Raw genomic sequence first — 27,930 nt, 5'->3', positions numbered from 1 at the left:
CAAACGAAAGCGCTGGCAGGTCGAAAGACACACAAACAAACACAAACATACACACAAAATTCAGCTTTCGCAACAAACTGTTGCCTCATCAGGAAAGAGGGAAGGAGAGGGAAAGACTAAAGGATGTGGGTTTTAAGGGAGAGGGTAAGGAGTCATTCCAATCCCGGGAGCGGAAAGACTTACCTTAGGGAGAAAAAAGGACAGGTATACACTCGCACACACACACATATCCATCCACACATACAGACACAAGCAGACATATTTAAAGGCCAAGACAGATACTTAGGAACCAGGTTTTAAATTTTACGACATTTCCAGGGGCAGATGTGGACTCTGACCACAATTTATTGGTTATGAACTGTAGATTAAAACTGAAGAAACTGCAAAAAGGTAGGAATTTAAGGAGATGGCATCGGGACAAACTGAAATTACCAGAGGTTGTTGAGAGCTTCAGAGAGAGCATTAGGGAATGATTGGCAAATACAGGGGAAAGAAACACAGTAGAAGGATGGGTAGCATTGAGAAATGAAATAAATAAGGCAACAGAGGATCAGGTAGGTAAAGAGACGAGGGCTAGTACAAATCCTTGGTTAACAGAAGAGACATTGAATTTAATCGATGAAAGGAGAAAATACAGAAATGCAGTAAATAAAGCAGGCGAAAAGGAATACAAACGTCTCAAAAATGAGTGACAGGAAGTACAAAATGGCTAAGCAGGGATGGCTAGACGACAAATTTAAGGATGTAGAGGCTTATCTCACTAGGGGGTAAGATAGCTACTGCCTACAGAAAAATTATAGAGACCTTTGGAGAAAAGAGAACCACCTGTATGAAGATCGATCAAGAGCTCAGATGGAAAACCAGTCCTAAGCAAAGAAAGGAAAGCAGAAAGGTGGAAGGAGGATATTGAGGGGCTACACAATGGGAATGTACTTGAGGGCAATATTATGCAAATGGATGAGGACGTAGATGAAGATGAAATGGAAGACATGATACTGCATGAAGAATTTGACAGGGCACTGAAAGACCCAAGTCGAAACAAGGCCCCAGGAGTAGACAACATTCCATTAGAACTACTGACAGCCTTGGGAGAGCCAGCCACGACAAAACCCTACTATCTAGTGAGGAAGATGTATGAGACAGGCAAGACACCCTCAGACTTCAAGAAGAACATAATTCAAATCCCAAAGAAAGCAGGTGTCGACAGGTGTGAAAATGACTGAACAATCAGCTTAATAAGTCATGGCTGCAGAATACTTAAACAAATTCTTTACAGACGAATGAATGGTAGAAGCTGACCTTGGGGAAGATCAGTTTCGATTCCGTAGAAATGTTGGAACATGTGAGGCAATACTGACCCTACCAATTATCTTAGAAGATAGATTAAAGAAAGGCAAACCTACATTTCTAGCACTACTCTCTTTCAAATTCTGAAGGTGATGGGTAAAATACAGGGAGCAAAAGGCTATTTCCAATTTGTACCGAAACCAGACTGCAGTTATAAGAGTCGAAGGGCATGAAAAGAAAGCAGTGGTAGATAAGGGAGTAAGACAGGGTTGTAGCCTATACCAATGTTATTCAATCTGTATACTGAACAAACAGTAAAGGAAACAAATGAAAAATTGGGAGTAGGAATTAAAATCCATGGAGAAGAAATAAAAACTTTGATGTTCGCCGATAACAATGTAATTCTGTCAGAGACAGCAAAGGACATGGAAGAGCAGTTGAACTGAATGGACAGTGTCTTGAAAGGAGGATATAAAATGAACAACAACAACAACAACAACAACAACAACAAAAGCAAAACGAGGATAATGGAATATAGTCAAATTAAATCAGGTGATGCTGAGGAAATTAGATTACGAAGTGAGACACTTAAAGTAGTAGAGAAGTTTTGCTATTTGAGGAGCAAGATAACTGAAGGTAGTCGAAGCAGAGAGGATATAAAATGCAGACTGGCTACGACAAGGAAAGCATTTCTGAAAAACAGAAATTTGTTAATATTGAATACAGATTAAAGTGTCAGTAAATCTTTTCTGAAAGTATTTGTATGGAGTATAGCCATGTATGGAAGTGAAACATGGACGATAAACAGTTCAGACAAGAAGAGAATAGAAGCTTTTGAAATATGGTGCTACAGAAGAATGCTGAAGATTAGAGGGGTAGATCACTTAAATAATTAGGAGGCACTAAATAGAATTGAGGAGAAGAATTTGTGGCACAACCTGACTAAAAGAAGAGATCTGTCAGTAGGATACGTTCTGAGGCATCAAGGGATCACCAATTTATTACTGGAGGGAAGTGTGAAGGGTAAACATTGCAGAGGGAGACAAAGAGATGAATACACTAAGCAGATTCAGAAGGATGTAGGTTGCAGTAGTTACTCGGAGATTAAGAAGCTTGCACAGGACAGAGTGGCAAGGAGAGCTGCATCAAACCAGTCTCTGGGCAGAAGACCACAACAACCACTGAAAATATGAACGAATTAAGTATTAGTGTCAGTGGTGTTGAGAAACAGCTGAAATCATTAAAACTGAACGAAGCTCCAGTCCCCGATGGACTCCCTAACAGATTCTATACTGAATTTGTGGCTGAGTTAGCCCCTCTTAACTATGATCTACTGTAGAGCCCTCAAACAAAAAAATATGCCAGTTCTTGAAAAAGGCACAGGTCACACCCATCTACAAGAATGGTAATAAAAGAGAACCACAAAACTAGCATCCAATATCCTTGATATTGATTTGTTGTAGAATCAGAACATATTCAAGCTCAAACATAATGAGGTATTTTCAACAAAATGACCTACTCAAAGCCAACCAGCAGGAATTTCCAAAACATTGATCATGTGAAACCCAACTCGCGCTTTTCTCATATGACATACTGAAAGCTTTGGATTAAGGCAATCAGATAGATGCAGTACTTCTTGATTTTCGAAAAGCCTTCGACTCAGTACTGCATCTATGTTTATTGACCAAAGTGTGATCATATGGGGTATCAAGCAAAATTGTGACTGGATTGAGGACTTTATGGTAGGGAGTACACAGCATGTTATATTGAATGGACAGTCACCATCAGAGACAGAAGTAACTTTGGGTGTGTTCCACGGAAGTGTGTTGGGACCGTTGCTGTTCATGACCTTGCAGGCAATATAAACTGTAAAATCAGGTACAGCTTTACATGACAGGGGTGAACCATTAGTTTGACCTTTTGAAGTAATACATCCCTTTCAAAAGCCAAAATGAAAGCTCCATTATCCACTCTATTATCCTTTGGTGCTTGTTGAATACAGAAAACAAAATGGACATCCCATTTTTCCTTTTCCAAGTTTGTATGCAGTTCTTCATCTGCCTGTAATGTGAGATGCATGTTGAAGTTCTTTCATAGAGGGTGTGTGTGTGTGTGGGGATTGTGATTGCAATACAGGATGTCACCAAGCTTCTCATAGGAGGCAATGTCTATGACTCAGTAAGTGTCACTCTTTTAAAGAGGATGCAGCCATTTACCATTTTTCTATTGGTTTTGTATGCAAAAAGTGTACATATTTAGAAGCTGAGGGGAATAATTGTTGCCATTTCTATTGAATTTGCTTTCCAACAAAGATGTGGTCAATGAAGGAAAGTGCTTTGAGTTGTACCTTTCTGCACTGAATATACTGTTCTATCTGGTGAGACTACAGGGGCCACACAGCCACCAAAGTGCAATGTTTTGATCCTACACATTGCAGATCATTTGCCACTGTGTCACCCATTCCATCTGGGAACTCTCCCCATGGCTAACCCCTCCCACCCCAGCCCCACAGCAATGGCTGCCTGCCTTGGTAATTATTCCTCTGCCTGGCATGGTAACCTTTGCTCAGAATCACTGTGTCCCAAAGTTGAAAAGCACATATTCCTAGGCCTGCACATGCGGAACTTGCAGCTCTGGCACCAAGAGGGTGTTTCCCAAGTTGTTAGGGATCCCTAAATTATTAGGGGGCTCAGACTGTGCTGGTACAAAACCCAGTTTCCAGGGATAGTTAAATGAAACACAGTAAAATAATTTAAGACATGAGCTCCATAAAATGTAAGCAGTGGGATTAGTAAAGGTAACAACCACGTTATTTGAGGTGTTGAGTCATCAATGAGCCCAACAACTAAAACAAGGAAGTGTTACTATCTTTCAGAGCTATCACCATCAGGCGGTACAACGGTTGGTCCGTTGACTTGGGGAAGGGGACCAAACAGCGAGGTCATCAGTCCCACTGGAGGAAGGATGTGGAAGGAAGTCAGCTATGCCCTATGAAAGGAACCATCCTAGCATTTGCCTGAAGCATGAACTGTTGTCCTCCCAATGCTAGTCCAGTGTGCTATTCACTGTGCCACATCACTTATAGGCAGTACAGTTGTTGTTGTTGTTTGTGGTTTTAGGGCGCAAAACTTCTATGGTCATTAGCGCCCAGCCCGTGACGTAGGAAACAGGAAAAAAACGAAATTTAAAATCAGCAGCAAGGGGAACAAAGTCACAAAATTTGAGAAACTAAAGGCAGAAGGAATGCTTAAAAATCCACTATAGAAAGGGGTTGGTTGTCCCCAAAAAAAAATCAAATGACTGACGTCATTTCACTGTCACTAATAAACTGTAGAATGCGGTCAGCTGAGCGCGTGTCATCTGCTAAAATCAACGATAGATCAGGCGATAGCTGTAGACGGGAGCGTAACGGATTAAAATAGGGGCATTCAATTAAAAGGTGTCTGACCGTCCACAGCTGAGAGCAGTGCGGACAGAGTGGGGGAGGATCACCGCTTAAAAGATGTTGATGGCTAAAAAGACAGTGCCCTATCCGGAGTCTAGCTAAAATTACCTCCTCCCGACGACGCGTTCGGGAGGAAGAGGTCCAAGCGCAAGGAAGGGCTTTCACTTCCCGCAATTTATTATGGGGAAGTGTTGACCAATGCGCATGCCATAAATGAGCAACTTGGCGACATAAACCGCTCCGTAGATCGGTAAACGGAAGAGACTGAATAGCTGGCCGAGGAAGAGAGACTGCAGCCTTGGCCGCTATATCGGCCGCCTCATTCCCACAGATACCAGCGTGTCCCGGGAGCCAGAGGAACGCCACTGAGACGCCCCCCAGGTGGAGCAAGTGCAGACAGTCCTGAATCCGGTGGACCAGAGGGTGCACAGGGTAAAGAGCTTGGAGACTTAGGAGAGAGCTGAGAGAATCTGAGCAGATTACGTACTGTATCCGCTGATGGCGGCGGATGTAGTGGACAGCCTGGAGAACAGCGTAAAGCTCCGCAGTATAAACCGAACACTGGTTGGGAAGCCGAAAGTGATTTGGGGTGTCGCCAACAATATAGGCACTCCCTACACCTAACGATGTTTTCGAGCCGTCGGTGTAAATAAATGTGGCTTCCGTCATTTGTGCACATAGAGCAGCAAATGCCCGACGGTAGACAAGTGTAGGGGTACCATCCTTGGGAAATTGACATAGGTCTCTGAGCAAGTCGATCCGGGGACGGAGCCAAGGCGGTGCTGTACCCCAAGTTGTCAAGAAGGTTTTAGGAAAGCGGAAGGAGAGAGAATGGAGCAGTTGACGGAAGCGGACTCCCGGGGGTAGTAGGGAGGAGGAGCGGCCTGCATACCCGACATCAAAGGAGGTGTCGAAAAAAAGGTCATGGGCTGGATTAGCAGGAATGGAAGACAGATGGCTAGCATAACGACTCAGAAGGACTGCCCGCCGATTGGACAGCGGAGGTTCAGCAGTCTCAGCATAAAGGCTTTCCACAGGGCTGGTGTAAAAAGCTCCAGACACTAAATGTAATCCACGGTGGTGGATAGAGTCGAGACGCCGAAGAATAGACGGCCGAGCAGAGGAGTAGACTATGCTTCCATAATCCAATTTCGAGCGCACTAAGGCGCGATAGAGGCGGAGAAGGACCACTCGGTCCGCTCCCCAGGAGGTACCATTCAGGACACGGAGGGTGTTAAGGGAACGCAGACAGCGAGCCGAAAGATAGGAAACATGGGAGGACCAGCACAGTTTTCTGTCAAACATAAGACCCAAGAATTTAGCGACTTCGGAAAACGGAAGGTTGACAGGACCTAGATGTAAGGAGGGCGGAAGAAACTCCTTACGTCGCTAAAAATTAACACAAACGGTCTTACTGGGTGAGAAACGGAAGCCGGTTTCGATGCTCCACGAGTGGAGGCGATCGAGACATCCTTGAAGACGTCTTTCAAGCACGCTGGTCCGTTGAGAGCTGTAGTAGATCGCAAAATCGTCCACAAAGAGGGAGCCCGAGACATCAGGAAGGAGACAATCCACAATTGGATTAATGGCGATGGCAAACAGTACAACACTCAGCACGGAGCCCTGGGGTACCCGGTTTTCTTGGGAGAAAGAACGGGAGAGAGTAGTGTTCACCCGCACCCTAAATGTGTGCTCTGCCATAAATTCGCGAAGAAAAAGGGGCAGCCGGCCTCGAAAGCCCCAAGAGAACAGTGTGCGGAGGATGCCTGTCCTCCAACAGGTATTGTATGCTCTCTCCAGATCAAAAAATATTGCTACCATTTGGCGTTTCCGGAGAAAATTGTTCATGATATAAGTGGAGAGAGCAACAAGATGGTCAACGGCAGAACGATGCTTTCGGAATCCGCATTGGGCTGGTGTTAAAAGACTGCGGGATTCCAGCCACCAAGCTAAACGGTAATTCACCATACGCTCCAAAACCTTACAGACACTACTCGTGAGAGAAATGGGGCGATAGCTAGAGGGGAGATGTTTGTCCTTTCCAGGTTTCGGAACGGGAACGACAATAGCTTCCCGCCATCGCCTGGGAAAGGTACTGTCGGTCCAAATTCGATTGTAAAGGCGAAGGAGGTAACGCAGGCTATGGGTTGATAAATGCAGCAACATTTGGACATGGATACCATCCGGTCCTGGGGCGGAGGAGCGAGAAGAAGAGAGGGCATGTTGGAGTTCCCGCATGGAAAAAACAGTATTGTAGCTTTCGCGATTTTGAGAGGAGAAAGCAAGATGTCGCACTTCCGCTGCACGTTTCTTCGGGAGAAACGCTGGCGGGTAATTTGAAGAGCTCGAAATCTCAGCAAAGTGCTGACCCAATGAGTTAGAAATTGCGACGGGGTCCACTAAGGTATCATGCGCGACAGTGAGCCCAGAGACCGGGGAGAAACTAGGCGCGCCTGAGAACTGTCGAAGCCGACTCCAAACTTCCGAGGAGGGAGTGAAGATGTTAAATGAGCTAATAAAGAATTTCCAGCTTGCCTTCTTGCTATCGCGGATGACGCGATGGCATCGCGCACGGAGCTGCTTATATCGGATACAGTTTGCCAAAGTTGGATGGTGACGGAAAATGCGAAGAGCACGTCGCCGCTCACGTATTGCGCCACGGCATGCCTCGTTCCACCAAGGAGCTGGGGGCGCCGGGGCAATTCGGAGGTGCGTGGTATTGAACGTTCCGCAGCTGTGAGAATAACGTCGGTAATATGTGTGACCCCATAGTCGACGCTGGGAAAGCGACGGTCATCGAATGTCGCTAGAGACGAAAAAAGTGTCCAATCGGCTTGGGCAAACTTCCAGCGTCGCGAGCGCATATATGGCAGTTGAGGCTGCAGTCTAAGAACACATGGAAAGTGGTCACTCGAGTGTGTATCATCAAGGGCGAACCATTCGAAGCGCCGAGCTAGCGGAACAGTACCGACCGCAAGGTCCAAATGAGATAAATTTGTCGTGGAGGCAGACAAAAATGTGGGGACCCCAGTGTTGAGGCAGACTAGATCCGCTTGGTGGAAGACGTCTAGCAATAGTGAGCCACGTGGACAAGGATGTGGAGATCCCCAAAGCGGGTGGTGGGCACTGAAGTCCCCAACCAGCAAATAGGGGGATGGAAGCTGACCAAGAAGATGAAGGAGATCAGCTCGTGCCATTGGTGTGGACGATGGAATGTATACCGTACAAAGAGAGAACGTGTATCCAGAAAGGGAAAGACGGACGGCGACAGCTTGGAAGGAACTGTTTAAGGGGATTTGGTGATAATGGAGAGTATCGTGGAGTAGAATCATGAGTCCTCCATGGGCTGGAGTGCCTTCAACAGAGGGGAGGTCATATCAGACGGACTGAAAATGAGGGAGAACAAAGCGGTCATGGGGACGCAGCTTTGTTTCCTGAAGACAGAAGATGACCGGCGAGTAGGATCGTAAGAGGATCGACAATTCATCCCGATTGGCTCGAATGCCGCGGATATTCCAGTGGATAATGGACATAGGGTGAACAGAAAATGGAGGAACGTGACCAAGGGTGCTGTCAACTCAACGACTGCTCAGAGCTTGCGACCGACAGCATGGAATGGCATTCAGTCGAAGGCAGAAGATCCTGATCCATAGGTTGGTCAGGAGCAGCTCCAGCCACCAACGATCGGCCAGTTGACCGGCCACCAGCAGTGCGCCTCGGCGACACAGAAGACGGCCGAGGGCGATTTCCGCCAGGTGGTGCTGTAGATGGGACACGCCTTGGCGGAGAAGGAGAGGAACTGTGTTTCTTCGTAGCCTTCTTGGAAGTATGATGTTTAGATGAAGGAGGAACCGATGGTTGTGAAGTTGCGGTACGTAAAAACTCTTCACGAGAATGCTCTTTTTTCGAAGACTTGGCGTCTGACTTTTGGGCTCGAGATTTAGCAGAACCCGGCGAAGGGAGAGCCATTGAGTGGGCAGGCGAAAGTGGTGAGGTTGAACGGGCGATCTTTGCGCTGGCCGATCTGACGACCGTGGTACTAAAGGTGAGGTCGCAAGTCTGCGTGGCCGCCTCCTTTGTTGGCCGAGGAGAAGCAAGGACAGTGCTGTATTTTCCTTTCTGAGGCACAGTGGGCTGTCGACTGGCGAGTAACTTTCGAGCAGCAAAGGTCGACACCTTTTCCTTCATTCTTATTTCCTGGATGAGTTTTTCGTCCTTAAAAACGGGGCAATCTCGAGAGGAAGCAGCGTGGTCACCCATACAGTTGATGCAGCGAGGGGATGGAGGTGGACAAGCACCCTCATGGGCATCCTTGCCACACGTAACACATTTGGCCGGATTGGAACAGGACTGGCTGGTGTGATTGAACCGCTGACATCGATAGCAACGCGTAGGGTTTGGGACATAAGGGCGAACGGAAATTATCTCATAGCCTGCTTTGATTTTTTATGGTAGTTGAACTTTGTCAAATGTCAAGAAGACAGTGCGGGTTGGAATGATGTTCGAGTCAACCCTTTTCATAACCCGATGAACAGCTGTGACGCCCTGGTCAGACAGGTAGTGTTGAATTTCTTCGTCAGACAATCCATCGAGGGAGCGTGTATAAACGACTCCACGCGAGGAATTTAAGGTACGGTGCGGTTCCACCCGGACAGGGAAGGTGTGGAGCAGAGAAGTACGCAGCAATTTTTGAGCCTGGAGGGCACTGTGTGTTTCCAACAACAGGGTGCCATTCCGTAATCTGGAACAAGACTTTACAGGACCCGCAATTGCGTCGACACCTTTCTGAATAATGAAAGGGTTGACCGTGGAAAAGTCGTGACCTTCGTCAGACCGAGAAACAACAAGGAACTGTGGCAACGATGGAAGAACCGTCTGTGGCTGAGACTCAGTGAACTTACGTTTGTGAGCAGACATAGTGGAAGGTGAGGAAACCATTGCGGAAGAATCCCCCATGATTACCGGCATCTCCGATGGCGCGCTCCTTCCTTGTGGGGGCCCTCACCGAGGGCACACCCGCCTTAGGTGATTGTTCACACCTCAGGTCACACCTCCCGACAAACGGACGGAGGGACCAATCGGCACTTTCGGAAGGTATCAGCTCGGGTAATCACCCCTCCCTGGGCCTGGCCGTTACCAGGGGGTACGTACGTGTCCTACCTGTCTACCCGGGGCGGGGAATTACGCGTTACCCCGTCACCGGCTACGCATGGAAGTGCGTGGGTCGGCCTTCAGACACGCACAGGGAGGAAGAAAGAGACAGGGAAAGGAAAGAAGAGAGGTCTCAAACGCCGCAGCGGAGGAAAGGGTAAAGAGAAGAGGTAAAGAGAAGAGGTAAGGAAAAGAGAAGGACGAAGAAAGATGAAGACATACAAGCAAGGAAGGCGAAGAGTGCGGTACATTTACAAGCATCCGTCTCCGGACGTAGGCACAAACCATACTCCCAGAGGGGGAGAAAGGGAAGGAAAGAGCCAGAGGTGGGGGGGGGGGGGGGCGAAGATCGGGGATGGGGAAGGATACGGAAAGGGGGGGTATGCAGCCCGGAAAAGAAGGAAGGCCACATTAGCTCGGGGTCCCATGCTCGCTACACACGTATCCACAAAAGAGTTGTGGATCCCCTGGGGGGAGGCAGTACAGTGATTTCAGTTTTTATGCAATAGTTGTGCACCACCAGGGATGAATGTGCAGCTGTGTTATTGTAATGCAAGAACCATGAATTGTCCCACTGCATTTCAGGCAGTTTCCTTCTCACATTTTCTTGCAGGCGTTGCAACATGTTGCGATAGCACCATCGATTATCAGTCTGTCCCTGCGGCATGAATTCATGATCAACTTATCCCTCAAAGTCAAAGAAAACTTTCAGCATGGCTTTGACATTTGATCTAGCCTGATGAGCTTTTTATGATTTTGGAAAACCTTTCCCAACCGACTGTGAAACTGAACCTTGGCCTCATCATCATAACTGTAGACTCAGCTCATCACCAGTTATGATTCTCTTAAGTAAAATCTCATTCTCATTTGTGCACTCCAAAAGCTCTTCACACATTGCAAGGCAAAGGTCATTATGGTCTTGACTCATGAGCCATGGGACAAACTACAAGGCAACACAATGCGTTCCAAAATGCTATTTCAGGATTTCATGACATGATCCAACTGAAATGTTCCATTGCTCTGCAATCTCATGGACAGTCAGGCTTCAACGGAAATGCACAATTTTGTTCATGTATTTAAAATGAGCATCATCAGACACCGAAGGGCATCCTGAATGAGGATCATTTTAATTTCCATCCAGTCAATTTTTAAACTGTGTTAACCATTCGTAACACCAAGTACAGCTTAAGCACTAATCACTGTAGGCTCCCTGCTTCATTTGGTGTGTCTCTGTAAAGGTTTTCTTGAGTTTCATGCAAAATTTAATGCAGACATTCCTCTAAATGTAATGCCTTGAAATTTGAAAACTGTGCGACACAACTTTCTACTCAATACAACACTGAACAAAAACTAACAGACATACAGCAATGAAACTTCAGCAGTTATAGATTGAACACAGGTGTATACAGGGATGCCAATCCCGTTTCACTCCAACACACCATTGGTACGAAATTATGAATGTTCTGGAATTCTTTTAACAGACCTCGTACAAAGGGAAAAACATTACACAGGCAAATCAGGCAACCCCTCATACTCTGACAAAGTTAGTTCACAATGCACAGATAGTATTGTGTAAGTTTTATGGAATTCCTACTTCACTGTCTCTCTCTATATGTGAATAGCTGGCACAAAGTGAATTGCATGGATCTGAAACAAATTACTATATTTGTGTTTGATACAAATATCTGAGAAAATATACAATTCCATGTTTCAGTTTAAAGTAATCTGTACATTGCAAACTGAAAATGAATTGATAATTTTTTTCAACTGTTTTAATTGGGCAGGTTTGAGACTGCACACAGGTTTGAAAACAATAGTGTCATATACACCAAGTATAAAAAATTTATTCCATTTTTCTAGGAATTCAAAATATTTTTCAATATCTAAATTTCACTTATGAAACACATGGCGTTCTAGAAAATACTGAATCTGCACTGAAATATGTACGTTCAAGCATCTTTTCATGAGAATGCAAAGGCCTTCGAACAAATACAGCTTAATCACATTGTATTAAAAGGAATATTCACTTAAGAAAATTATAAAATTGTGAGACAGAACTGCTGGCCAGTACCTGCCCCCAAGACGCAAAATTTTTACGATTGCCAAGATAGATACAAAAGTATAAGAAATGTCCCACTCACAAATGTGGCAAAGGAAAAATGACACTCTGTGCCTCCATTAAAGCCATAATTTCTCTTATTTTGTCTTCATGGTCCTTTTGCGAACTGTATTTTGGCAGTAGTAGAATCATTCTGCAGTCAGTCTGCAAATGCAGGGGCTCTAAATTTTCTCAACAGAGTTTCACGAAAAGATCATCATCCTCCCTCCAGGATTCCCATTTCAGTTCACAAAGCATCTCCGTAGTTCTCACATGTTGATCAAACCTACTGATAACAAATCTAGCAGCATGCCTCCCAATTGCTTCATTGTCTTCCTTTAACCTAACTGAGGTTCAAATGGCTGGTTCTAAGCACTATGTGACTTAACATCTAAGGTCACCAGTCCGTTAAATGTAGAACTACTTAAACCTAACTAACCTATGGACTGAAGCGCCTAGAACCGCTCTGCCACAGTAGCCGGCTAACCTGCTGAGGATCCCAGACACACTAGCAGTACTCAAAAATTAGTCACACTAATGTTCTATAAGCTGTCTCCTTTGTAGATGGGCTATACTTTCCTACAATTCTCCCAATAAATCAAAGATGACCATTTGCCTTCCCTATTACCATCTTTATGAGCTTATTCCATTTCATATCGCTTTGCAATGTTCCACCTAGATATTTAATTGATGGGATTTGCCTCTTGACCTTCATCCATAGTTCACACGATATCATGTGAGAAAGGGGCAAGCCGAGTTTCACACAAATAATGCTCTCTAAATTTGTGTTGATTTGTGGACAGAAGCTTTTCTGCCTTAAAAAAAATTTAATATATTTGAACTTTGAATACGCTCTAGAATTCTCCAGAAAATCAGTGTTAAGGTTCGATAATTTTGCGGGTACCTTCTTTTAACCTTAGAGTATTCTGGAGTAAACTGCATTTTTTTCCGATTTGCTTGGAACTTTGGTCTGGATGACAGAGTGATAGTAAATGCAAGCTAACTAAGGGGGTCAAGACTGTAAAGTACTCTCTGCGAAATTGAACTGGGATTCCACCCAAACCAAGTAATTTATTTGGTTTCAACTTGTTCAGTTGCTTCTCTATACCAGAGATGGTTATTAGTACGGCTTCCAAGTGGAAGTCTGTACTATGGTCAAACAACATTACATCTGTACAATTCTTCTGCACGAAATGATTTCTTAAACACGAAATTTAAAACTTCAGCTATCCTTTTGCTGTCTTCTTTTGTCACACTGGACTAACTGATGACTGACTCTACAGAAGACTTCATTCTGCGTAGTGTTTTTACATAGGACCAGAATTTTCTCAGGTTCTTAGGAAGATCTTTCGCAAAGGATTACAAGTGAAGTTGTTACATGCTTGGAACATCTACCTTTTCATAGATGCACCAATTTCTCGCTAACTTTTCTCTGTTGGCATTCCCATCTGTAATCCACTTTAACACATTTCTCTAAAGCACAATTTACAATCAGTTCAAAGTTTGTGTTCACAGATATCTTCACAGTCAGGCTCAATTTTGACCTCAAAGGAGGACATTATTTTTTCGACTACAAAGAACACTCTCCCTCCTATGATATCCAATGTGTCTTTTCAATATATGTTGTGTATCTCACTAAATGTTTCAGAGCTTTCTATTCACATTCCACCCAGCTCTCAGTCCCGTGAATAATTTCAGTGTGACAAATTTCCTGGAGAGGAGTAAATTCAGGAACCTCTTACAAATGGTTCAGCAATTTACTGTTAAAATTCTGACAGTGACTGTCTTCACTTTGTTCGTGATTTGATTTTACCACCAAATATTCAGAGAATACCGAACTGTCACCCAGCCATGGGGGGGGGGGGAGGGGGGGGGAGATACATATTCTGTTATTCAAGCAGGTGCTTCCTGCATGTAGTGCACCCATGACCTATCACTCAAGTAAGTGTTATCATGATTTTTCAATACTTGGTAATTTTGGGACTATAATGGTTACACTAAAATACATCTCCTACTGAATAGGACTAAAATATATCCCACACTGAATAGGATCTTTTCAGAAAACCACACAATGAATAGGTAAATGAATCTTGGCAGAATTAGTAAACGTAAATTACAGAAATATACTGAGTTCCACTATTATATCTTACGAGTAAATGCAAAACAGCAGTAACTAGAGATTTTCAGATGATCTGCAACAAGTACATCGAAGTACAACACAAAATGCCATATTTATGTCACAATCAGGAAACAGCAAAACCAATAACATCAAGCAAGAAGCTAATTCACACTAAGCAGTTACCCTACATATTAGACTACCTGAAGCCTAGGAGTTCTTTTGGAGCAACACACAAAGACAGGTTATTAAGAGTGAATAAATGCCCAACTTTAACTCTTTTGTTACAATTAAACTTGATACAACCCATTATACAAACCTTGTCCTGTGCATCATAATCTTGTGGCTCATTAACAGTCTTCTGTTTCCTTTTCGCTCCACGTTTTCTATGTACTTCCCTCGAATTAGACTCTTCAGATTGTTCTATTTTGATTTGTATAACATCGCCATTATTATCTGTGATTTCACTGTTTTCTATTACCTCAGTGGCATAATTACTATCAGGATCTGATATTTCTATCTGACACACACTATTTTCCTAGAACAGAAGATGTTAAACTAACATGTAAGTTATGCGTAAATGATAAATACTAAAAATTGTATCATTTACGTTGTTTAAAGAAACATATATTACACAACCGGATAACAACATTGTTACAAAGATATTCGAAATGCTTATTTTAACCGATCTCCTCGCAAAAAGTTTTTGAGATGGGAAGTGGAGGCTGAGAATCAAAGGTCATTTCTGCATTGCAACTTCAGCACAGTATACTGACAGGAACCACACAATAAAACTAGAAAGGGAATCTGAAAAGTGGTACTATCAACAAAACCACTTTAGCCTCCATGCACATCTGCTTTCACAATTTCAGGCATATGTAGATAAAGGTCTGATGGCTGAAGTACAGCTCCTTATGATATTCTTGATATTCCACTTCTGCTGATTTATCCAAGACCTCCTTATACCAGAGCACAACACCATCAAAAGTTTATCATCACTGCACAGTTGCAAATATTAAAGGGACCTTTTGCATATTTTTATGGAAATGTTATCCAGTACCCTTGTCCAAGGAGAGAAACTGGAAACTGTAGGTGGGAATACACTAAACTGTTCACTTACTCAGCTAGGAATCATCAACCCCTCTAACCACAGTTAAAAGTGAAAAAGAAGAAATTCTCTCATAATGTTTAAAACACTGAAAAGTTTACATTTCCTTATATGTAATATACATTGGTGTGCAAAACTTTTGCATGGTGTATCACTGCCAAGTAACATAGCTCGATGAAACTTGGACCGTACAGAGAAAGAACTGCTACAATATAGAATAGAAGGTAGCTGAAAGAAATACATGTTTAGAATAGAAGGTAGCTGAAAGAAATACATGATGAGAAACAGATATGACCTTATTCAAAAATAATAATTAAATTGAAAAGCTAGTACAATTTATGATGGTTCCCTGGACATTGCAAAAGTTAGGACATGGTTCTTAATAGGGTGAGTGATCGCCACAAACAGCAAGGCATGCTGCATCATGCTGGCCATAATGTTGGTAAGAGGTACTTGGCAGGGCATTACATTCTTCCACTAGTGTTGTTCACAACTGCTGGACAATTAGTGTTTGTGGATTGCATCAATACACATCTACAGGGCATTCCACAAATGCTTGATATGAATTATGTTGGTGGGACGGGAAGGTCAATCCATTTTCTGAATATCCTCTCATTCCCACAGCTGCTCCACCTCCACTGTTTGATGTGGTTGCACAATGTCATTCATAAAAATGATATCAGGGTCAAATGCACCCCTGAAAAGAAGTACATGGGGAAGGAGTACAGTATTACAATAATACTGAACGATGAATGTACCATGTTCAAAGATTTGGGAAATGTAAAATTATGTCTCCCTAAATCATAACACCTGGACTACCAAGACAATCATGTCTGACAATGTTTCTGGGCACATCACATATTCCACCACTTACCATATGAGGGTAAATCCAGAAGCACTACACTGTTAATCTGCTCTTATCCAAGAAGAGTGCATGATCTACTCCTCACAGGTGCAGTCCCTATACTCTTGGCACAACCGCAAAAGGTTGCCACTGATGAACAGGTATCAATAGAACACAATGTGCTGGTCATCCAGCAACGAAAATGAAAACAGCCGTAATCAGTTGCTGTGCCACTGTGGAGTGTGAGACCGTGTGCCTTGCAGTACTGTTAAATGTGACTGCAACAATTGCACTGTCATTTGACATGGGTCACTCCTTGGCTGTTGCAGAATGAGGCAGACATCTGCTACTGTAGTTGACCACAGTCAATCACCTCCTCTCATTCGGACAGCAGTGCTCATGGTTTGGAATGCTCCCCATGCATGAAAAACAATGCTGTGAGCATTACCAAACTCCCGAGCTACACAAGACACACTTAGTTTTTGTTCCAGATGATTCTTCCAATGTGAAATAATCCAAACTTTGTTTCTATACCATGCTGTAATGAAGACCACCACAACAGTACACCATAACTGCTTGCTGATTGATGCTAACCATCTTTTTCTGTTCCTTCACCTGCTTCATGTTACGGGGCCAGCTCCAATTGGCACTATAGTTGCTGACCTCATGCTGTATGACGTCCACATTTCTGTGCATGACAAGGAGACCTCTGGCAACATTCTCCCACTCTTTCATTCATTTCGACCAAGTTGTTATCCTTAAGTTTTGCTGAGCAGTGCATTTTAACAAATTACTTCACTCTGTGCGCCAACAGATTAAATACTCACATTTTTTGTACATTACATGCAAGGTTACCTATAATATTACTGTTTCTATGGGAAATTTTACACTATCAGTTTAACGGTCTCAACAAATCTATTGTGAGTCAACAATAGCCAAAGTAAAGAAAATCCTCACTGGAAAATACTGTCACCATTCTCTCAAATTAGAATATATACAGTAACACTAATTACCTCTTTCACAATACCAGTTTTAGTTTGGAGGGGTATTTGACATACACACTGTCATTCCAGGTCAGGTCATCAATAAGAAAGGATTACATAGAGCAATTTTTCATTTCTATTTAACTCAGCGGCAAATGCTGTCCACAAAATAACACGTATCATATTGGGATGGTGCAGAAACTGTTACAGCGTAAAGTCACGTGCCGGCACGCCAGTCGGGAATGACAGATTGTTAGATGACTGTGAAAAGACCACAGCCAATCACATGCTGACCAACCCTTCTTCAGGATGACAACATGACAGCAGCAGCCCCCTATCCGAAGAGGACAAAGCGCCACGACCGACTGGTGACGGTCCAGTTGAATAGCAGCTTTAAGATTAACGACTTGGATAGAAGTGTCAACTCTAGTTACTTCACTTGCACACTATGTAGTACAGACTTGGAACTGTTTATACTGAAGAAGATTACCTATTTTGTATGTCACCCCTTGCTTGCGACACATCTGTGAATTTGATATTTAAGTATTGTAATCTTTTCCTTTTGTAATAAAACTTACGAATACAATTGTTTGAATGTTTGTCTAGTGAAGACATAATAGAAACAGTGAAATATAATGCAGCCCTTATTGACTCATGAACTACACTTTTAACTTTTAGTGAAATTATTAGTTTCTGCTATTGCAATAGCCAACTTCAAACTCAAAGTACAAAAAAAAAGTCTACTAGAGTTTGTCAGAACAGTCCAAAACCTTTGCGTTATTCATTCTAAAACAACTGCTCTTCCTTTTTTTTCCTTTCACTTCCTGTCTCCTTGGTTCTAGCTTCTTTTATCATTTGAAGAGTTAAGTGCGTCTGCTGTGGCAAGATGCCCGCAGTCAGCAGTATTCTCTGAGACTATCCTTAATTGCAAACTCCAAACACCCACATATTGCTATGTCATTTAAAAGTGTCGCAGAATCTTGTTCTCCAAGTTTCAAGACACTTATTCCTACAAAAAAGTTTTTTAATACCTGTTCCTAATTTATGTGATTGAAATGTTCAATCAGGTACTGTGCAAGACTATGAAGACAAATTGCTAAAAGTCTTATCATTTAGATCTTGAAAATTAGATCTTCACTTATCAATGTGTTTCCCTGTTGATAAAACTGACTGTATAACTCTCAGCTCGCTTCAGAATCTTTTGAGCAAAGTCTATTGAGTGTGTGTGTTATTTAACTGATTTTACTGCTCTTCTCCATACTGCCAAACAATAGTAACACTGAAGAAAATCCACCAGGATGTGTAAGATATGAACAACCTACTAATTTCTTACCATCAAACAGTCTTTTTGGCCTTTGTATAGTTTTTCAGTTTTCAGCTCCATGAAACGTTTTGACTCTCCTTCCTAATGAGAATCAATGTAAGGTGGAATAATGTCTCAGACATTTAAAAAATTGTGAGAATGTCTTCACCTTTCATTTCACCTCTCTAAACATAATTTATAGTACAATTATGTAAATGACCCTCAGCATAATATATGCACATGGATGGACGGACTGATGGGGTTATTGGTCCCTTAATCCTTTGTGTGTCAAGCTGGGAACAGTCCACAGACAGGAAGGACGCAGAAGACAAAACTCAATGGACTCTATATTCTATCGAAGAACCAACAAAGGCAAGAGACAGAAGCAAACAGAAATGAGAGTGGGGTAAAAGGGTAAAGTAGTGAAAGCCACCCTGCCCAGAAAGTAGCTGGAGGCCTCTGGAACACGTTATGCAACCAGAAACACACCCTCTGCATCGAACTTGTGCTGCCACATCCTCAAGAAAACTAGCTACATGGACAAGATAAAATCTCAGGCAAGAGAACAATGACTGTATCCAACAACAGATATAAAAGAACAAAAAGATTTGAAAAGGTGGGTACAGAAGGAGCCAGACCAGACCACTGTCCAAGGGCAGTCATGAGCCCCTTCCAATTTCTCAAGCAGGTAATGAGGTTAACGTGTCCTACACCACAGAGAGAGGAGTAAAGAGTCACTTTCATGGTAAAAAACCTAATCAGCCACTTTGATGTCCACTAGCACTACAGGTTGTCACCAAGTTTAGGGTTTCACCATAAGTTGGCCAAATTAGGGCCATCCAGTAGGGTGCAGACCATTATGACATGGGCGCCACACTGATAGTGGGTGGATTTTCATATCAGAGGATGTTGCCATGGGTCAGCCACGCATAACCAATGCAAAGCCAACAGATGATCGTAGATTCCCTGTGAGAAGCATGACGGAAAGACTGCCACATATTCATGGTCTCCTTCATGGTTCGCTGTTTATTTGGAGAAATCAGGTCACACCAATATGCTTCAATAATTGTCAGAATAGAGATGACTGAACGTCTGGTTCCAGTACCTTTATCTCCAAAGTTTGCATGATGGTAGCCAACTTGACCAAACAGTCAGCATGTTCATTCCCTGCAATCTCAATGTGAGCAGGAGTCCATACAAAGATGACAGACCATACTGTGTGGTGGAGGTCATACAGAAGATCCTCAGTAGTCATAACCAATGGGTGTCGAGGATAGCACTGGTCGACATCCTGAAGACTACTCAAGAAGTCATTGTCAATTAAGAATGGCTCGCCAGTGCAAGAGCAAAGCTGACTGAGGGCTCAAGCAATAACCACCAATTCTGCAGCAAATACACTGCATACATCTGACAGGGAACGTAGTTCATTGCATATAGCAAATGTGTAGGCAAAATCTGTTCATCCGTTGACCATAGAGCCATCTAAGAATGGAAATGTGTGAAGGATGTCCAAGAACAGGCAGCGAAAAACCATGGAGTCTACCGTGTTTCTCAGTCCAAAGGAGAGGTTGAGGCAGATCTGAGGATCAGATACACACCACAGGGGGGCGCACAGTTTTTTTTCCTGACAAAAGGCAACACTGGGGAAAGATGGAGTTCAGAGCAGATGACTGGCAGTTATTTCTTAATGTAAGAGTGTAGCCTATTGCATATAACAAGGCGAAAATCTCCATTAATGTACGAGTACAAAATAAATGCCCAATCTTTGGAAGCAGTAATGTCCGTCAAGTACCTGGGAGTGACTATTCAAAATGATCTCAAATGGAATGATCAGATTACACAAGTAACGGGCACGGTGAACTCTAGATTGCAGTTTATTGGTAGAATCCTCAAGACACGCAGTCCTCCAACAAATGAAAATGCTTACAATACAGTTAGTTCATCCAGTCTTAGAGTATCGTTCGTCTGTATGGGACCCTTACCAGTTTGGTCTCATTCAAGAGATTGAGAAGGTCCAAAGAAAAACAGCAAGATTCGTGACTGGTACATTTAGCCATCGCAAGAGCGTTACAAATCTCATAGAAAGTTTGAAGTGGGATATACTTGCAGATAGATGACGTGCTAAACGGAAGGGGCTGCTCACTAAATTCCGAAATCCGATCTTTGCTGAGGACGTAGAGCATACATTATTACCACCAACTTTCAAATCACGCAATGATCACCATTCAAAGATAAGGGAATTTAGAGCTCATACTGAGGCATACAGACAGTTGTTTTCCCCCTCGTGTGATCTGCGAGTGGAACAGAGAGGGAGAAATATGACTTTGGCGCAAATTGTGCCATCCGCCACACACCGCTTGGTGGCTAGCAGAGTACATATGTAGATGTAGAGCTACAATCGTGATTCCAGACCTTGACCTCTGTTGGAGGAGGTAGCTCTACCAACCAGGAAATAGGAACACAGTAGTTCAGATGCTCAGGAGAGCAGTGTATGTATATTGCATAGTTGAGAAGCAGTTGTTGGTGCCTGATCTGAAGGGGAGGGACACCAGCATCCATGAGTAGGCTGTTCACAGGGCTGGTCCGAAAGGCACCTACCACAAGGAGAAGGAGATTAGTGTTTAATGTCCCGTTGACAACGAAGCCATTAGAGATGGAGCACAAGCTCAGATTAGGGAAGGATGAGGAAGGAAATTGGCCACGGCTTTTCAAAGAAACCATCTCGGCATTTCCCTGAACCAATTTAGGGAAATCAGGAAAAACCTAAATCAGGATGGCTGGATACATGTTTGAACCGCCGTCGTCCTGAACACGAGTCCAGTGTGTTAACCACTGCACCACCTTGCTTGGTACCTGTCAGAAGTTGGACCTCACAATGATGTATAGAGTCCAGCATCCACAGTGTTGAAGGCAGTGCTGAGCCATATGCCAGACTCTCTAATCAAGATGCAATAGAAGCAGAGCTTTGCAGAGCCACAAATATGTATAATGGTCTACACCCCAGCTGATTTTGCTGAGACAGTGAAGGGTATTAAGGTGCGACCAGCACATCTGCTTAAGTTGGCAAAGAAGGGCAATCCACGTAAATCTGACATCAAAGGCCAATCCCAAAAAATGATAAAGACTCCAGCATATTCAGCACTCGGTCCTCGAGATGAGTTCTCGTTGGACATGGACAATACGATTGCAACAGAAATGCACAGCATATGTCTCGGCAGTGGAAAATGGAAGTCACTGGTGAGAGTCAAGGACTGTGTCTTTCATATGGCACCTTCCAGATGGCATTCAGCTTCATTCGCAGTTGAGGAACAACAGAAGATTCAAAAGTCATGAGTACACAGAGAGGGTGACATTACCCCACAGGCACAGCTAGATCAATGACAGTCACTAGAAATGGTGGCACACTCTATACAAAGCCTTGTGGGTCCCTATCTCTTGTGTAAGGGGAGTACTGTGGGAAGCATCAACCTGAGCCTGGAAAGTACAGCAAGACAGGAAGTTCAGACAAAAATTGGGAATTGGCCCTGGAGACCCACTCATGGAGGGTAGCGAGGATGTGATGATGACATGTGGTTTCTTAAGCCCTATGCATTTCAAAGAAGACAGCAATGAGATGTTGACGCCAGGCGAATGCTGAGCAAATAGAAGACTCCAGGCAGACCAAATAGTCAGCAGTAAAACTGACCTGGTGAAAACTACCCTGGGACAGATCCAGAAGACTGAAACTCACCATACATTCAAGCAACATGCAGAGAATATTAGTGAGGCTAAATGGGCAATAACTGTCCAACTCAAGGTGGTATTTATCTGATTTCAGTACTGGGACAATCACCCTTTTTCACCTCTGAAACAGGAACTCACATTCGCTCCAGATATGGTTGAAAGGGTAGGAATGCGACATTGGCAATCCACTGATAATTGATCATTTTGCTGTTGATGTGGTCTGGTCCTGGAGCCACATCAGGGCAAAGGACTAGGACACAGGAATTCCCACTCACTGATCGGGGCATTATGAGGTTCCAGCTGACGTGCGGTATACGGTAATGGTAGTATCTATACCAGCTGTTAGAGGACACAAAATGCAGGCTGATAATTCTCAAATGCAGAGGCTCGAGCATAATGAAAAGCAAAATGTTGGGCTACAGCACCTGGATGAGTGTGGACATTACCGTTCATAGAAATACCAGGTATACCTGTGAGGTACTGGTGTCGACAGAGGTGTCAAATTTTCACCCTAGTCTGCAAAGGAGGGGTACATGGTCCAATGGTAGCAACATACCTCTCCCAGAATTCTTGTTACTGTCATTTTAATGAGGTAGTGGACCTGGGCACGGAGCTGTTTAAAGGCAATGAAATGCTCCATCAACAGGTATGGCATACAGATTTGGAGAGTCCACCTGCAATTTCTAATGGCTATGGTGATTTTGGGGGTCCACTAAGGTACTATTTTCTGGTGAGGGGGATCAATGAGACAGCTGAAAATAAAATGGCTGCAGCTGTGCTCTGGACAACTGCATTGATATCTCTATGAGACAGGTTGTGAAGGGCAATGGCAATCATGAAAGGGTCAGTGTCAGCTTCAAAGAGTGTCCATCTGGGTGGATCCCTAGGCGAGTGATGCCAACGGAGGGTCAAAACGATGGGAAAATGATCACTATTGTACAGGTCATCATGAACTTTCCAGCGGTTCAATGGGAGAATATCTGGGCTCAAAATGGAAAGGCCAATGAGAGAATAAGAGCCATATGGCACACTGAAGTGTGTGCAAAAACTGGTATTCCAGAGGCAAAGATCAAGCTCTGCAAGCAATTTCTGACAGCTTTACTGTGACCAGTGGTCACAGTTCCACCCCACATATGGTTGCAGGCAATGAAGTCACCAAATATTAAGTAGGGAGGAGCGAGCTGAGAAAACAGTGCAGGCAATGCATTCTGGGACACTTCATCGTTGGAACTGAGATACATGTGACAGACGGTAAATTCCAGAGAAGTCGTCACACAAATAACCACAGTCTCCATAGGTGTGTTTACTGTAGAGAGTCTAGAATGTATGTGCTCTTTTAGTCAGTGTGATTCTTAAAATAGCCCCAATAGCCACAGAGGGTAGGGGTCCACACTGCTGGGAAAGAAGTTTCCTGGAGGAAACCACTACAGTTCCACTGGAGCACCACACTATCAGTATCCCGTGGGTTTGTGAATGGACCAAGGAAGCAGGTCAGGCCTCAGTGCTGCCTAATGCCACTGGTTGTGAAGATACACCATCAATACACATTTGTTCTGAATCAAGGTGCGTGGGGCAGACGGGGAAGGGGGCAGGCCATATGGGCCACCAGGAATGCTGCATCAGAGGTGGAGCATTTGGGGAATGGCAGCCAGGGGGCCATCAGAACCACCACCTTTTTGGAGGACTACTACTTGTCCTTCAATGATTTAGACTTCTGCAAGGGCATGCCTGCCCTAGGTTCTGGGGCACAGGATGAACATGAAGTTATATGACCTGTAACAAGTGGCTCCTCCAGCCACTGACTAGCATCTGGTTGTAGGTTAGCACAGTTCTGGGAAGGAAATGTCCCACAGGATCCCTTCCTGGTAAGGGGTGCTGTAAGAGCTCATTACTTCTCTAGCTGTAGGTTGGGGCTGGTGCCCCCAGCAGATATGGAGCCGACAATTCCAAAGGAGGTGTGGGGGAAGTCATAGGAGGAGGATGCCAAACCATCGAGGAAGCAAGTGTAGTCAGGCAGCCCCGGGGCCCAGACATAGAATACACAAAAGGCAATGGCACACTCTCCGAAAAGGATGATGATGATGTAGCACCAATGTACATCATTGCATACATGTAGGCAATGTTATTTCTTCTTGGCTTCTTGATATGCAAAACAATCTAGTGTATTGTATTCCTGGATATTCTTTTTGCCTTTGAATATGGTGCAGTCTGTTGAACAATAGGATGGTGCTCCCCACAGCTGACACAGATGGGAAAGGAGCACAAGGAACTTATGCAACTGATGGCCACAATACCTACAGACAGGGGTGGCACTGCAACAGAAAGAATCACACGCATTTTTAGCACAGCATGGGAGGAGGAATATATGACTTGCCATCTTAGTGATACATCATCATCTTGACCTTCTCAGGCAACGAGTCACCTTCAAAGGCCAAGGTGAAGGCTCCAGTATCCACTCTGTTGACCTTCGGTCCCTGCTAGACATGACAGACAAAATGCAAACCTGTTTGCTCCAAATCAGCATACAAATCATCATCCGTCTGTAAAAGGAGATCTCGTTGGAAAAGGATATCCTGTACCATATTCAGACTTTTATGGTGGGTTAAAGTGACAGGGAATATCACCTAACTTGTAACATGTGAGCAGTGCCCGTGACTGAGTGGGGGAGACCATTTCAAGCAGAATGGAGCCACTTTTTATTTTTGAAATTGCTGCCTCTTCCCCAAACTTGTCCTTGACATAATAAATGAAGAACAAAGGCTTTGTAGTGGAAAAGGAATCCCTGTCCATCCTAAAACAAACCAAGTACTGGGAAGGGAGGGGGGGGGGGGGGGGCATTCCTCACCTTGTATCTTTGAGTGTGAGGTCGCAAGTTCAATCTTTAGTAAGGCTCATATAAAACTGTTGTATTAACAATTATGACAGGAAAAATATTAGCTGCTAATGACTCATGATGTGTATCAAGAAGGCAAAAGAAAATAAGTGCCGAAGAGCTGCAGAGATCAACTTTTTATGGGATGCATGTGTTACACTTCACAAAATGGACATTGCCGACATTCAAGAAATGTTCAAAAGAAATCATTAACAAATAATGAAAAATGGTGCACCACAACAATCACAAAGTTTCACACTATCAAGATCGAAGGCAAACTCCCAAGGATTACAAATAGTGCAGGACATTCAGCTAGGTATCCACTCTTGAAGAATGTATATAAAATTATATTGGTGTAATGGGATGATGAGAACCAATACCCTTTGTCGTGAAGCTCATCGTGAAACTGGCTATCCTTTAAGGCGTAGCTGCAGATGGTGTATTAATATGTTTTATAGGCATTGAAAAAACAAACATCCAGAGGCTCAATTTGTCATAGTCACGATCCAGAACCTGAATATTTCTTTTAAAACTGTTTTCAAAAATGCATTTCATATCTTCCACTAACTTCGTCATTTAAGTTTACTAAGTCTAATTATCTTGATAAAAATTACTAGTAAAACTCATAGTACTATTGAAGTACACTCCACTATAATTAAAAAAACATTACAAAAACTTGAGGTAATATACAGATAGCTTAGGTACATAACACAGTTTTGCGAGAAGAATTATTTACCACTTCCTTTGGAATCTACTACATCACACTTGGAGCATACAACAGATTTTTGCTGTGTTTACCACATGTGTATCTCTTACAATTGTTGCTGATTATTATTGTTGTTTTGTTCACTTCGTTGTACTTTTCTGCTTTTGAATAGCTTTCAATAATACACAAACGACATTTACCTTTACCTCCATGAGCTTCCTTTCCACCGAAGTTCTGTTGGATTTTCTGTCCAAGAATACCCTCCATACTTGAAACTCCAGGCTTGGGTAGTCCTGCAATTTTTGTAGCCCTTTCTTCAATGTATGGTTTCGTGAGCTGCAGTGTCAGTTCTTTAAGAAAAAGTCATCACTTACTAGGTTTTTTTCTTATTCCAGTCCAGGAAGTTCAACAAAAATAGTGTATAACTATTTATGACTGCTATGTCCACAAGAGAATAGAAAACAGACAGCGGCCACCTTCTTGCCGCCCTCTTAGCTGAATATTTCTTCACCATTTGATCTATCATGTCAATGCCACCTTTAGTCTCTTTATAATATAAATTTATAACTGTTTTCTCCTCAGGGTCATGATATTGAGATGACAGAAACAGCAGATTTCTTTTGGGCTTTTCACGGGGGATATAAGAAATAACTGTGATTGGAATATTTTCAGTACTAGTATCACGGAAAGCCAGTTTACTAAAATATAATTCTCGTCTTGAGATATCTTTCAGTTCTTTAGGTATATGTTTCCTATTAGCCTGTAATGTTCCCATGAGAGTTAGTTTGCAATTCCTCCATAGATCTTCAGCCAAATTAATTAAAGTGTAATTTCTGTCTGTGGTGACATTTCACCCTGAATTATGTATAGGAACCACCAGGCATTTGACCACAGCTGCAGTGGAATTTAACTGTTGGGTATAATCATTTCTTTTCCCAGCATAAGGCTCCATGCGGATAACATATCTGGTTTTAGCATCTGTGAGCATGCGTATAAGTATATGGTATTTACCAGATTTTTTTCTTCATGAAGATCTTTAAGGAACACCTGCCACGGAACAATGCCAACATTTCATCAGTAACAGTGTGTGTCCGAACAGAATAATATTTTGGCAGTAATTCATTCGTTTTATCAAAAACTTCTCGTATTGCAGCAAACTTATCACATCTCCTGCGATCGCTTCGCGATTCTCTGTCATCAAATCTTACTATTTTAATAAGATGCTGGAATCTGGTTTGGCTTATGCTAGCAGTATAAACAAACCTTCCTGAAGTGTAGGACCATAAATCTATAACAGATGACATACTGTCATTTTCCTTCCCCAGAATAATAAGTAGCCCTATATATGCCATGAATTCAAGTCTGTCTGTCTTGGGTAATTTCTGCCTCAATGCCTCTTCGTTGGTATGGTTTATTATAATGTTGACAATTTCTGGAGACAAAAACTTTTCAGATGATTCTCTTATTTTCTTACTTTGTCTTCGTCTCTTATGCCTTCTCTTTCCGTCACTATGTTTTGTGCTACTCGTCTTCTAATGTGAGGATGTTAGGAGCTATAAATTTTTCCAGTGCTTGTAATATATCTGTCACTAACCTTGCAAGCTGTGTTGTCATCAGTTTCAGGTGCTCAGAGTTCATCTTCAGCAGCTGTAAGTACTCTATCAGTAAGCGACTGTCATTACATTTTCAATCACATTTGTATCTAACACTGGACTAAGTGCCACGGAACACGAAACAATGAAGAATTGTTGAGATCATTGGTGCTGTCAACCAAGAGAAATATAATTTCCATGTGTTCTATGGTCACTTAACGCTATTATTTATTGAGTAAGACGACCATCGTGGGAAGTCACATCTACCACCAAGTGGGGCAGACTTTATAACCACCTCCCTTAAACTTAAATTTTCCGACTAAGCTTAAGTGAAAAATGTAAATCACAGAATCTGGAAGAAGACTTCATTAAAGGCAACAAATAATTTTTACAAAATTTTAAAAAATATGCGTAGTAATCAATCTTTTCAAAAGGTGGGCATTAAGTACTCCCCCCCCTCCCCCCTTAGTATTGCAAGTGTTAGTTAAATGATGCCATTCATGCAAGTGGTCTTTTTCAATATATAAGATTTGCCCATCTTTAAGTGCAACATATAATACCATTAAAAACCAGCCTTCCAAGTGTCCAAGGATTTTGCAGATGAGGGTTATTTCACTCTAAATCGAATTGCTTTCCCTTGAGCAGGGATTTGGTCAGATACAGCGACAGAGCAGAATCTGATGTGCTCCATCAAGAGTGGTC

The 27,930-nt window shown here is 43.0% G+C and overlaps 1 protein-coding gene across 4 annotated transcripts in view; it reads right to left on the bottom strand.

Moving 5' to 3' along the window:
- Positions 1–27,930, bottom strand: part of LOC124776950 (zinc finger protein 37-like) — a 78,669-nt gene that overhangs the window by 36,746 nt on the left and 13,993 nt on the right. For all 4 annotated transcript variants that reach the window (XM_047252177.1, XM_047252179.1, XM_047252180.1 and 1 more), the window contains one exon: positions 14,417–14,635. In XM_047252177.1, the coding sequence (XP_047108133.1) occupies positions 14,417–14,635 (219 nt within the window). The remainder of the gene's footprint in view (positions 1–14,416; positions 14,636–27,930) is intronic.

This window comes from Schistocerca piceifrons, chromosome 2 (genome assembly GCF_021461385.2).
Source record: "Schistocerca piceifrons isolate TAMUIC-IGC-003096 chromosome 2, iqSchPice1.1, whole genome shotgun sequence".
NCBI lineage: Eukaryota > Metazoa > Arthropoda > Insecta > Orthoptera > Acrididae > Schistocerca > Schistocerca piceifrons.
This window is presented reverse-complemented; position numbering and strand designations above follow the sequence as displayed.